Raw genomic sequence first — 13,440 nt, 5'->3', positions numbered from 1 at the left:
TGCTAGTAATCCACAAAATGCCTGCCCCGTAAAATGGAAATTTAGAGTGTTCCCTCAATTACGTTAAAAGTTTAGGGGGAAAGGAAGGAAAGAGAGATGTATAAATAAAGAAAAGAGAAGGGGGTAGGGGTAGAATATTCTAAGCCATGATTTGAGCAAGCGAGGAGGCTTTATTCAGTTGAGAGAGAGAGAGAGAGAGGCAGAGGCGAAGACCGTTAGTTAAATAAGGTTTTTTGGTTTGGTTCTGTCTCCCTCCTTCCTCTTCTCCTCGGTCTTCTCTTCGGTCTTCTCTTGTTCTATCCAAATGAATCGAAACTCGCCACCTAAAATAACGCTTTTGTAGGATCCCAGAACCAGCCGGTCCTATCTTTCCTCCATCCACTTCCAACGACCGTAGTCTCTTTCCCTCTCGACGAAAGAAACAGGTAATTACACCCGACAACACAATATTGTATCGCGGAAAATCGAGATTTGGGATTCCGTCTGTTCTAGCCACACACAGAGAGAGAGAGAGAGATGGGTGAGGTGGCGGCTACATCGGATTCATCATCGACCTTGTCATCTTCAATCTTTACGAATTACCCTCTCCTTTCTGCTCTCGCCGCCTTCGCCATTGCCCAGTCCATCAAGTTCTTCACCACCTGGTCTCTCTCTCTCTCTCTCTCTCTCTCTCTCTCTCTCTCTCTCTGTGTGTTAATGGGCTTTGGTTGTTTTCGAAAATAGAGATTGAAAAAAACTGGATCTTTCTTGGCTCGCCTTTTAATTTTTAAATGTGATGTTACAAGATTCATTGTCTTGTTTTGTTGTTTGCCTTGGATCAAATATAATTCTTCTACCGTGTCTTAAAAAGAAATTGTGATTTGGCTCTCTGATTACATCTTAAAATAACTGTAGCTTTGCCCCGATCTTGAAATGAATTTGCATGGCAACTTTGCGAGTCATTTTGACAAAAAGCCTTAAAACCCAAGTTCATTGTGTACTACTTTATTCTTTTTAATATCCAGCTGTATTTAAGTCCATCACCCCCATCAAAACCATGGGGGTGCGGCTGCTTTCCTATTTCTTCTCTAAATGACGACTTGTGGGGTTAATTCAGTATCAACCAATGGCACGATGGAACCAGCGCTAGATATAATACCGGAAAAGCGATATATGCATTGGTTGCCTTTCTAATCACCCAGTGGTGACATTATTATTATTATTATTTATTTTTATTTTTTTTTTAATAAGTGATATGGAAAAGGGAATGTTGGGTGAGTAATTACTTAATTATCTGAAAGCTTTTGTACCTTAAGTAAAGAGCTTTCTAGCTATATGATGCTTCGGCTTAGATTGGTGCTACAGTCCTGCTTAAATTTAGTTTATCCTGAGAGTCTTAATCCTTATAGATTCGCAGGTATAATGAAAGAAGATGGGATCTCAAGCAGCTTGTTGGATCTGGTGGAATGCCATCTTCTCATTCCGCCACTGTGACTGCTCTTACTGTGGCTGTGGGGTTCCAAGAAGGCTTTGGAGGATCCATATTTGCAATTGCATCGGTCTTAGCATGTGTTGTATGATTTCCTTTCTTTGCATAGTTGGGATTCACATATTTGAGTAACATAAATAAAACCCCCTTAGACCTTTGTATAAATACTATTGTCTGAACATCACTTTTGATGTTTGAGGTAGTCATCATTTATTTGCATCCTTTAACTATTTTCAAATGAAGTGCTAGAAGAATCATTCGAATAAAAGTTTTCCCTTAAGGAAATTCCTGATGTAATGAATTTGGTGGCAGGTGATGTATGATGCCACTGGTGTGAGATTACATGCTGGACGCCAGGCAGAGGTTTGATGCTCTTGTTGATCGTAGCTTTTGTTGTTTGAATTCATTTTGGTTTAGATCTCTATTTATAACATTGAGATGCGACTGGTCTTGCTTTCATTATAGTTAGTCAGTTTCATGTATTGAAACCGGATCTTTTTGCAGGTTTTGAATCAAATTGTGTATGAACTTCCTGCTGAGCATCCTCTGGCTGAGAGCAGACCATTGCGTGAACTTCTTGGTCACACCCCTCCCCAGGTATGCTTTATTACACAGATTACCTTTATGATTAGACAGCAGATCCGCATGACATACCTATCAGGATTGAAGGCATTTTAGTTTATAAATCTCGGAACATACATATATCTAGATTTTTTGTTATTTTCTTGTATAACCTGTCATGTTTTTGTTTAATTTATTGGATATTTTTCTAGATAGTAGCTATATGGATCATCGTAATATGCTTTGTAACAATATTTGCTCTGTAGATTGGTAGGAATGGCGATGTTGATATATATCAGCACTTAGTTGAATGACTTGTGCTAAATTCCTGGCTTAAAACTGTTAAAAAGCTCAGATTTCAGAGAATTTAAATGCCCATTTTCCTAGAAATTCTGCCTTTCACATAATGTATTGGGCACTGTGATACCATATATAGCCTGGTTACTGAGGTATCCTCATTACTATTCATTATTTTATTATTACTTTTCACTTACGTTTTACTACTATTCAATATTCTATCGTTACTTTTTCACTACTATTCACAGAATACCTCACTACCCAAACGCAACCAACTCATCAATCTTGTGTTTATGGTGCATGGATTGCTGATCACTGTAGAATTTTAATTTTCACGTTTATGAAGGTGGAATGTGAAATTCCTCTATTTTGGGGGCATCCCCGTTCTCTCAATAAAGAATGGTGCAATGAGGATCCATATTTTAAACTTACATGCATTTTTGTTTTTGGCTGAGCTAAAAGAAATCAATTGTGTTAGTTATTGTAATCATTTGTTCATTTCATTGTTTGATTACAGGTTATTGCTGGTGGAGTGCTCGGGATTGCCGCGGCATCTATTGGCCATGTGATCACCTTGGCTAGCAGCTGAGCTTGACGCTGAAGTAGATCTCGGATATCATCAGACAGCATCTCTGATTGCCACGTCTCTTTTGAGGAATAGGATGTCAGAACTGTCACTCTAGGTGGCTCCTTCGAATTTGAATACGAGGCTCTTGTTCATGGTCTCTTGTACGCATGTTCTTATATTAAGCTGCGTTCTTTTCATATAAAACAGCATAGCGTTTAATCTTTAAAAAAAAAAAAAAAAACCTTCTAATTGTACCATTCTCCATCTCAAGCAATCTAAAATCTCATATACTATTATACACCACCTACACTCATCAATGGGGTATTACAATCTCATCAAGTCCCACATTTTTTGTTGAGATAGGTTACCATTTGTATTACCCCAAGAGAAAGTCCAAGCCACATCTAAGCTATATTTCAAAATGACCGGTAATTGATATAATTAGAGAGAGTCTCTGAACCCTCCCATCCTATTGGACATTCCCTATTATCAAAATAGCAAACCATTCCTATCGTTCCAAGTACACTACATTAAACATAGAGTCACCATCTTCCAAACAGTCGCGATTTGACGATTGCCCCGTATTCCTCTCCAACATGACAATGAATCTATCACCCTCCTAGGCATTACTCATGCAATACCAAGCCTAGTAAAGATTTCATTGCATAAAAGCCTTAACCACATCACAATAAAGAAGAAGATGATCCACAAATTTCTCATTTTTTTTTATACATAAAACACCAATCCATTATAAAAAGATCACACTTTCTCAACTTATCGATAGTCAATATTTCTCATGAGAGGCTAACCAGCCAAAGAAAGTAATCTTTGAGAGGAACATTACTCCTCCAAATGTTTTTTCAAAGGAAAACAATGAAAGAATGAGTCGATATAACTTTATAAAAGGATCTGAACGAGAAGTTCATATTTTTCGAATGGGTCCAAAACAACCTATCCTCCCCTCTAGTATTTAAATTCAGCGCATATAAGCACATTAAAATTTAATAATATCCCCCACCTCCCAATCTTGGACAATTCTAATAAACCTCACAGACAATTGAAGAGAACCAGTAGAAATGTCCATGTTATCAACTACTAAGCACCTTTATCCAATGCAATCCTATAAAGAGATGGCAAAGCATTCTTCAAGGCAACATTACCATATCAAATATAATACCATTATTTGATTCGTGTTTCCATTCCCACCTCAAATTTGAAATTATTGAAGAAATCTTCCCATGCATTTTAGATAAATTTCCAAACTCCCACACCATATGCCCCTCTTCATTTGAGCAACAATCTCCCAAAATACTCTCATACTTAACATCAATAACATAATCCAAATAGCATCCTCTTCTCAATGATACCAACATAACCATTTCCCTAATAGTGCATTACTGAAGGTTCTCAATTTTCTAACCCCCAAACCACCACAAGATAAATGGATACAGATCTTATCTCACTTAATCAAATGGAATATTTTCTCATCCTCTAAACCCCCCACAAAAAATCTTCTCCAATCTATTCACCACCCCTGCAGACAAATGAAATAAAGATAGAAAGTATATTGGGAGGTTATTGTATTGAATGAGATTAGTTTTAATGACTTTTATGCTGAATTTCACAGTGCTTAACTTGTGATTAGGTTCATCTCTTATATACTTCATGTGTACTTGGGCCTTATCTAATTATATGGATTGATAAATTCTTCTTAAATATATATAAAAATAAATAAAAGAACTATAAAAAAAAACAAGAACTTCTCACTCTCAAGTAGATTGGGATTTCATAACTTACACTCGTTAGTCGGTATAGTTCAAAACAAAACTATCGGTCCCTTTTTTTTTGTCTCGTTTTCGTTATCGGTTTCTTTCGCTCTACACTTTTCCTGTTACGTCTTTAGGAGAGTGAATTGTTGCCACTTTTTCGTGAGCTGGTCTTAAAATTTAAAATTAACAGAGAACATTCAAATAACAGTACAAATTATTATATACCTGCAAAAGATAATACGGACAGCAAGCTTATAATAGCAGAAACTTCTGCCATTGGTTTGCTTCCACCCAAGAAATTTAAGGTCAAATTCCACGAACGGTCAAATATTCTATGAATCGTCTATAAAGAATTGATCAATCAGGTCTGCTCCAACATCCAGTTTGCAAGAGATCTGTGGCACCTGTTCTTGCAGGCAATAAAGCACTTTCCAAACCAGATGGAGAATTCAAATAAAGGTCATAAGATTAGTTGCTGGTTTCATAAATTTGTGTTGGCTTTACACCCAATATTGTGGAAAAAACCCTCTCCATCTCCATAATAGGATCCCCAACAATTCCCGACTTCATACGCCAAGCAATGTGCTCATCAGGCCTAACTAGAATGGCTCCTTTGTCAGTCATCTGACATATATCCCACCATGATGATGAAGTTGGTGACCTCTTCACTTCCACAACATTTACATAATCCTCCAAAGTGGTCAATGCCACCTTACTTCCTGCTACAATCCCTCTTACAGTTCCATTAGGCCATAAAACACATACCTTAGCAGAAGCTTTGAATTCCTTCGCCACCTTGACTGCAGCATGAGCAAGAGGCCAGGACTCATCAACTGGTGCTATAATCAGAAGGAACTCAACTTTGTCACTAGATACAAGATCCAGTGTTGAAATGATCTCCTACAAAAATGTTTTCTCACGTTAAAATTAATACAAATGGAAAACATGACATGCTAGCATATAAAAAGCATTCAAAACACTGCCAAGTTTGACAATTCGGGTATCAGGAGCTCAATTTCAATTTTCATCCAGCAATTTGTTACCTAAAGGTTAAACGATGTCTAATGTAAGTATCATACAAACATCTAGCAATCTTGGTATGACAAAAGGACCCTTTGAGGTAATTTCAAGCCAAAACTAAAACAAAAATAACTGACTACATACCTCACTTGATAGATCAGATAACACCCTCACATCCATATGGGGCAGCCTTGATCCTGGATCTGCAGAAGGAACATAGTCCCTCCGACGACCAGTAGGTGGTTCTGGAGCACCCAGTGAACTATTACTATCAGGAACTAGTGCTCCCTTGAGGTACCTAAATCAGTAGCCCATAATTAGACAGATGTTCAAAAACCACTCATTCAATTGATCTGACAAATGTTGATTAAAGGGGCATGTTTCTATGAAATCACATTATTAGTTAGAGCTACACAACACTAGGGACTAGTTCAATTGAATCAACTCTGGGATTTCAGCGCAGGGTTGAAGCCCACTTCAATAATCTTAAATTTTTTAGATAAGTACTTCAATAATCTTAAATGAAGCAGCACAACCAAATATTGAGTTGAAGAGATGTGATACCTGAAACCAAGATCCTCAGCAGGGAACTGAAGTTGAAGGCTCTTTCCTTCTTCAAATATACTTCTTAATCTAGCAAGCCTCAAAGAACCAAGTGGGTTTCTTTCATTCAGAAGATACTCAGAGAGCTGTGCACGACCTACTGTAAAAATTCCATCCAGAATTACTCTCTGTAGTCCATATGGTAAAACAGAACCAACTCCACCATTAATGATTTGATGTACTGCAATTCCAGAAAAAGGGACAATAAGTATCACGTCATCAGTGACAGGAAGTGAAAACATCTCAGGGTTTAAAAGGCTTGACTCATTGATTAGTGTACATAGATATTATTCAAGGCAATAAGATGTGTTGATTTACCAGAGTTTGCAACGGCTGGATCAAGACCAAGTGCTGCAGGAACTCCCATGGCTGCTCTAAAGTTTTGAACGCTAAGTGTCGTATTAAAAACGGCAATCTGGTGATGACGAATAATATAGGTAAAGGATTCACTTACATTCAGAACTAAAATTAATGGGAACCAAATTAGTTTTTTTTATTAGTGGGAATCAAATAATACCGGCTTACGTTCCATTTCATAAGTTTCGAGTATTGAAGATGGTGCAATACCCTTTACAAGAGAAGCTATTTTCCAAGCAAGATTGTGAGCATCTTGAATGCCAGTATTCATTCCTGCACAAGTTATGTAAATTATTTTTTTTTTATCGGTAATCAAAGATATTGTATTCATAGAAATAGCCTATTAGGCAAGGCCCAGGTACATAGGAAGTATACATGAAAAACACCTAGCTAGAGGTTACAATAGAAAGAAGATCATGGACACTAAGTCCGTTACAAACTATAGCCCCCGCCCATAGAAACGACGACTTAAAGAAGAAAGCTTTAAGCTCGACCAAAGTTCTCTCTTGAGCATCAAAACATCTAGCATTTCTCTCACTCCAAATACACCAATATATGCATATTGGTACCAATCTCCAAATTGCCGCTACCTAAGAATCTCCCTGAAGTCCTCTCCAGCTAGCGAGGAAGTCCACCAATCTACAAGGCATAACCCAAGACAATCCGACTCTTGAGAAGAAATCATCCCATATAGCCTTGGCCACCTCGCAGTGTAGAAGCAGATGATCAACTGACTCCCCATACTTTTTACACATACAACACCAATCTATGACAATAACTCGACGTTTCTTCAAATTATCTGTAATGAGAATCTTGTCCAAAGAAACTGTCCAGACAAAGAAAGCTGCTTTTGAAGGAGCTTTCGTCTTCCATATGCTCTTCCTCGGGAACATAGACATTCTGGAGTTTGTGAGCTTTTGATAAAAAGAACTAACAGAGAAAATACCTTTCTTAGAATGATTCCAAAACATATTGTTTCCGGAACCCTCTGGAATACTTGAGGAATATAATGCCGCAAAGAACTCCGTAAAAGACTCTAACTCCCAATCATGAGCTGCCCTAATGAAATCAACATTCTATTGAGGGGTGTCATTTGAAAAGACCAAAAGGTCAGCAATCGATGCCTCCTTTACTCTGGCAAGTGCAAAGATGGCAGGGAAGGTATGTCATAGGTAGTGGTTGCCACACCATATATCAAGCCAAAAAGGGACACGCAAACCATCGCCTACAACAAAATGTTCATGACCCCGAAAGGTCCCCCAAAGGCTTTTAATATTTTTCCACAAGCCCACTCCATGAGTACTTCATACCTCATTCGAGCACCATCATCCCCAAGCTTCCCCAAATTGAGAATTTAATAATTGACTTCCACAGTGCCTCCCTTTCATTTTGGTACCTCCACAACCACTTACCCAAGAGAGCTTGATTGAATTTTATCAAGTGGCGAATCCCCAACCCTCTTCCAGAAATTGGGGTACAAATTGTTGACCAATTAACCAGGTGGAATTTGAACTCTTCCCCCAATCCACTCCATAAAAAATTTCTTTGTAGCTTCTCAATGCGATTAGCCACATTTATGGGAAGCGGGAACAAAGACAAAAAATAGGTGGGTAAGTTAGAAATAGTGCTTTTAATCAAAGTCAACCTACCACCTTTTGACAAGTATAGCCTATGCCAAGCAGCCAATCTGCACTCCACCCTTTCGACTATATCATTCCAAATCCTTTCAGATTTAAAAGAAGCACTCAATGGTAAACCAAGATACTTCAGAGGAAACGAAGATATCTTACAACCCAGGGTAGTAGCTAGAATCTCCACATCGGAGGCAGCCCCCACTGGCACTATTTCTGACTTTGCGAGGTTAATGCTCAAACCTAACACAACAGCAAAGCATATGAGAAGCGCCCTCAAGTCTTGGACTTGTCCAAGGTGTGCACCACAAAAGATGAGCGTGTCATAAGCAAATAACAAGTGAGAAATGTGGAGATTGCATTCCCCACCGAGAAACCATGGAGTAACCCACCATCCACCAGGCCCTCAATCATCTTGCTGAGAGCTTCCATGACAAAAAGGAAAAGAAGAGGAGAAAGTGGATCTCCCTGTCTCAGGCCACGATAGGAGTTGAAGAAACCCACCGGAGAGTCATTTACCAAAATAGAGAAACGAGCTGAAGAGATACAAAATTCTACCTATTTCTGTCATTTCCCCCCAAAACCACATCTTCCAAGTAAGTAAAGAAGGAACTTCCAGTTGACATAATCGTAAGCTCTCTCCATGTCTAACTTGCAAAGTAGCCCGGGTTCTCTAGACTTCAATCGACCATCCAAGACTTCATTTGCGATAAGCACCAAGTCTAGAATTTGTCTACCTTTGACAAATGCATTTTGCGGCTTCAAAATTAGTTTTTCCACCACCGAACTTAATAATTTGCGATATGTAAAATTAAGATTAATTTTCTTAGTCTGACTAAAATAATTAGAAATATTCCTCCTCTAATCAACATAAGTATATCTCATCAAGCAGGACATGGACAATTGTTTTCATCTAATCCTACTACAAAGGCTACCTGGTTTCAGGAGTGTACAGTATCCATTTCTTTCTTTTTTATAAGTATGTACCGTATCCATTTCAAAATTATATCTATAGGTTAACTCTAATATCTTTTTTTTCTTTTAAAGTAATAAAATTTTATTGAAAAACACAAAATGTGAAATCCAAGTATACAGGAAATATACAAGAGAAGCACCTATCTAGAAAGAGAAAAGGCTACAAGAAAATCATTAAAATTAAGCCCATTGAAGTCTATAGAAGCTATCCAAAGGATGAGAATATTGAAAAGAAAGCTTGATATCCTCCATCGTCCATTCACAATTCTAAAAACGTTTATTTTTGGACAAGTACAACCCCAAAAATTTCTATCATTCATTTTCCTCCAAATACACCATATGATGCAAGTGGGAAACATTTTCCACAACACTTCAAAGTGGGCTACCACCTAACCCTCCTCAAGAGCCAAAAAGATACATTATTCTTCGGGACATGATCCAAGCCAACCCAACCTGACTGAAAAAATACTCCACCAAGCACTAGCCATCTTGCAATGGAGTAGAAGGTGATCCATGGACTCCCCCACTTCTGTTACACATGTAGCACCAATAAATAGCAACAATGTGTCTTTTTTCCTCATATTGTCAATGGTGAGGTCCTTTCCTAGGGAGACTGTCCAAGCAAAAAATGCAACTCTTGAAGATACCTTAGTCTGTCAAATACTTTTCCAAAGAAATGGATTACTAACATGGGAAATAAGATCATTATAGAAAGAACAAGCATTGAACTTCCCTTCCTTGGAAATAGCCCAGAGGAGCTTGTCTTCACCTCCTTGTCTCAAACTAATGGAGTAGCATGGAAAGCTAATTCTAGAGAAGCATGGAAGGTGATGACCCAGTAAACTATAGGTTTCACGAAAATATGTGGAAAACTCATTATCAGCATTTTTGCACATTAGCTGGCTGGTGACATGACTCCCACACCATGAATGTTTGACATATTTTTCAACATACAAAAAATCCCTGCATACTTCAGAAAACAAGTGCGTGTTGTTTATAAATGTCATAAAATCCTAAATTCCAAACCTCAAACCATTCCTAAACTGTCTAATATTCACATACAACCTAATTCAAGGTGAAAAGATATGCACGCTCAGTATGGAATCTTCATGTATACACAGCATTTCCCCCCTTTCGCATTGGCACCTTAGGGAATGCACCAAATCTAATTCACAACGCATTAATAGTGTCCAAGTATACAAAATAATAGCTTAAAGGCAGTAACTCCTGACATCCTCGGCAAGCCACAAGTCATGAAACAGATTCTCCCCAACCATCTCATTGCATGAAGAACAAATTCATTCTTAGTGATTCATGATTCTTTCTAACTTTAATTTAAAATAGTTCACAATGTTAAGACAAGCTTCAGGGAAAAACACTTTGCATCATATATACTAGAGGAATTGTAACGTCCACACAAAAGAGGGCTACTGACCAAAACCACCAGCAGGAGGAAATCGATGGGCAGCATCACCAGCAAGTATTATACGATTGCCATTACATACAAACTTCTCAGCAACCTCCGCATGCATCACCCACGGCTTTATATCAATCACATCTATGTCTGAAAGCTCTTGACCAATCAATTTGAATATCAACTTCTCGCATATCTACAAAAAGTTTAATCCTTCACAGAAAAACTAACAATAAAATTCATCACTATGGCTCAAAAATGCTCAGAAGGTTCATCACATGTAAAGTATCATGATTTTCTATAGGGCTTCTCACTCTCTCAAGCCACCTAGTAATTTTCCTTTATACCTTGGGAGTGAAATCTTCAAGGCTTTGCTGAGGCGGATAGAAAGGTATCTGTAAATTCATGAGCAGTTAGTAATTCAAAATTTGAGTATATAGTGCACATTATAATAGCATTATTACCTAATCATGAAATACCTGCAGTACAAACTCCCCTTGCTTGAGATCATGAGCAACAAGGACCCCAATGGCTTCAGTATTGAAGATAAAAAACAGCATACCGGGTCTCTCATTGATCAAGTACTGTCCAAGGTCTCTGCTTAGAAAATGGACACTGACAAGATTTTGTAAGTTTCTCTCACCTCTCAAATCTATTCCTACGAGCTTCCGGACAGTACTTCCAGCACCATCAGTACCAACAAGGATGTTACACTGAATATTCTTCCGCATATACTTCCCTTCCTCGAGAACAGCTGCAGTTGCTTTAACACATTGGCCAGTGGCATCAATGGACACACACTCATGCCCCAGCAAAATTTCCCTACCCTTGAGGGGCCTATGATTCAGGCCTTCTAGGGCTTGTGATGTGTAAACATGGAAGCTAAGATCTTCGAGCTGCTTAAGTAGTGATGCAGTTAACTTGTACTGTGAGAAGTGTGCAACAGAGACTGGGCTCACAACTTTCTCGAAATCTGGTGTGAAGAAACAAGAGGATCATGTCATGCTTGATCTTTTGAAGGTCACAACAGTCACATAAAGTGTTCTCATACCTCACATTGCCTACTTGTAGGAAATGACATACATCAACGGGCATCAAACACTTTTTTTAAGTACAAGGGCATTGAACACTTGCACAATAAACAAAAATAATACCCATGACTTCACATATAATTAACTAGCACACCACAGGTTTTAATCTCACAACCCTACATGAAAGAATGACTGCATGTAGGAAATATACCCAACAGTATTGCATAAAGAGTGGCAATATTAGAATACTGAAGAAAATCAAACCTTGAGGATGCATATGGTCCACTGAACCAAGAACAGAACCAGTGAGTGAAGTACAATATATGAACTTTCGCCATAGATTAACAGGAGATTGAGAGCTTTGGATCTCCTCTGCCAGCCTATCTATCTTGCGAAACACCTGACAAGGTAAATCAACACATTTAATGAAGTTGGAACTTTTTTATTAGTATAAAAGGAGTTCCAATTTGGAAAAAAAATAACCAGCCCAATTGAATTTTATTTTTATGCGTGCTAGCCAACCTCCATACTTCGATTGTTAATGAAATGTGCCTGTGGATGTTTAGAAAATGTCTTGGCTTTCTCCAACACCGCACATTTCACACCTACAAAGACCATTAGGGATGATAATTCAGCAGTGGAAAGAGAGAACTTTTGTAAAACTATAACCTTAAAATTGCATCACCCACATCAATGCGCAAGGGGGAACACCGAATGGTGAACAAAAAGAACGATAATAGCCTCCTACAACAACTCCCAACATTTTAAACGATGACTTGCCTTACAACATGAACCATTACATTCTCACACACCCCAACTAAAACAAAGTACCAGCATAACCAATTCCCACTAAAACCAGCATTCACTGCCCAATTAAACATAGAACTAATACACAACGATGGCACCAATATATCCAGATTCGCATTTTCATTATTATCCCAACAAAAAAAAAAAAATCTTTTACACAATGAATAAAAGCAACACATCCTGATTTCGTTTTCACTTCATAAACTCTCTAGGCAGCCAAACGAGATAGAAAAGAAATTACTAGGGTCGAAGAAGTAATACCCAATTTGGTAAGAAGTATAGCGAGAACGAGACCGACAGGTCCAGCCCCCACTATCAGAACCGGAAGCACCGTATCTTCTTGATGGCCGTTAAAAACGTTGGAGTCTGATAGGCCTCTTCTTCGAATCTGATTGAGCGGAGGTGGGTGTGCTTTGATTCTGGCAATACCATCGTTGTGTAGACCATTCAAGCTCTTCTTCGCGAACCCCAAAACCTTCATGATTGCTGAAAGACAAAGCTTCACAGCGGCAAACCGACGTCGCTATTTTCACACAGAAGCAGTCCGACTGATGAAAGAAGTCGGAGCCATGTTCAGGCTGGAGGGGTAAAATCACGTATAGAACATCATCAAAACGACGTCGGAGCGGTCCACAATGTTGGAAACGTTATTAATGGGTCAGACGTGGATCTGGTCGACAATGAACGACGTGGGTAGATATAATCCGTTACTTTGATCGAAGACTTGTGTCATCGGAACGAGAAATGATGAGAAAAGATACTTACAACCGTGAATTGCGTAACCGCCGCGTAATCACTTTGAAAAAAATGAATAAAACATGGGACTCACATGAAAAAAATTAATTTTTAAATAGTAGACCCTACTTTTTTTCAAAGCGATTACGCGGCGGTTACGCACTTCACGGTTGTATGTAGAATTACTCAGAAATGATACTTATA

General features: G+C 38.4%; 2 protein-coding genes across 4 annotated transcripts; one reads left to right on the top strand and one right to left on the bottom strand.

Moving 5' to 3' along the window:
• Window positions 1-102: 102 nt before the first annotated feature.
• On the top strand, window positions 103-3,052 carry LOC109019550 (uncharacterized membrane protein YuiD-like). Of its 2 annotated transcripts, XM_019001863.2 has the most exons (6): window positions 103-228; window positions 344-644; window positions 1,397-1,553; window positions 1,781-1,831; window positions 1,973-2,065; window positions 2,844-3,052. In XM_019001863.2, the coding sequence occupies exons 2-6, from the start codon at window positions 517-519 to the stop codon at window positions 2,913-2,915; spliced, it is 501 nt and encodes a 166-aa protein (XP_018857408.2). In that variant the 5' UTR covers window positions 103-228; window positions 344-516; the 3' UTR covers window positions 2,916-3,052. The 2 variants fall into 2 exon arrangements, with proteins under 2 accessions (XP_018857408.2, XP_018857401.2); XM_019001856.2 differs by having other exon boundaries at window positions 103-644.
• A 1,807-nt stretch (window positions 3,053-4,859) lies between these two features.
• Window positions 4,860-13,137, bottom strand: LOC109019562 (2,4-dichlorophenol 6-monooxygenase). 2 transcript variants are annotated; one of them, XM_019001873.2, is made up of 11 exons: window positions 12,763-13,137; window positions 12,217-12,299; window positions 11,959-12,094; window positions 11,143-11,636; window positions 11,011-11,058; window positions 10,685-10,859; window positions 6,804-6,916; window positions 6,605-6,701; window positions 6,248-6,467; window positions 5,828-5,981; window positions 4,860-5,563 (listed from the first exon to the last, which is right to left on the bottom strand). In XM_019001873.2, the coding sequence occupies exons 1-11, from the start codon at window positions 12,980-12,982 to the stop codon at window positions 5,132-5,134; spliced, it is 2,172 nt and encodes a 723-aa protein (XP_018857418.1). In that variant the 5' UTR covers window positions 12,983-13,137; the 3' UTR covers window positions 4,860-5,131. The 2 variants fall into 2 exon arrangements, with proteins under 2 accessions (XP_018857418.1, XP_035540475.1); XM_035684582.1 differs by lacking the exon at window positions 12,763-13,137 and having other exon boundaries at window positions 12,225-12,299.
• Between the last annotated feature and the right edge of the window lie 303 nt (window positions 13,138-13,440).

This window comes from Juglans regia, chromosome 13, assembly GCF_001411555.2.
Source record: "Juglans regia cultivar Chandler chromosome 13, Walnut 2.0, whole genome shotgun sequence".
NCBI lineage: Eukaryota > Viridiplantae > Streptophyta > Magnoliopsida > Fagales > Juglandaceae > Juglans > Juglans regia.
This window is presented reverse-complemented; position numbering and strand designations above follow the sequence as displayed.

What these genes read in the sequence shown, in the direction of transcription:
- LOC109019550 (XM_019001863.2), top strand. Translation starts at nt 517, where the DNA reads ATGGGTGAGGTGGCGGCTACATCGGATTCATCATCGACCTTGTCATCT. An exon ending in CATCGGTCTTAGCATGTGTT is followed by an intron (nt 1,554 to 1,780) that starts GTATGATTTCCT and finishes ATTTGGTGGCAG; the next exon opens with GTGATGTATGATGCCACTGG. An exon ending in TTGGTCACACCCCTCCCCAG is followed by an intron (nt 2,066 to 2,843) that starts GTATGCTTTATT and finishes GTTTGATTACAG; the next exon opens with GTTATTGCTGGTGGAGTGCT.
- LOC109019562 (XM_019001873.2), bottom strand. Translation starts at nt 12,982, where the DNA reads ATGAAGGTTTTGGGGTTCGCGAAGAAGAGCTTGAATGGTCTACACAAC. An exon ending in AAGGGGAGTTTGTACTGCAG is followed by an intron (nt 11,059 to 11,142) that starts GTATTTCATGAT and finishes ATGAATTTACAG; the next exon opens with ATACCTTTCTATCCGCCTCA. An exon ending in TCCTCCTGCTGGTGGTTTTG is followed by an intron (nt 6,917 to 10,684) that starts GTCAGTAGCCCT and finishes TAACTTGTGCAG; the next exon opens with GAATGAATACTGGCATTCAA.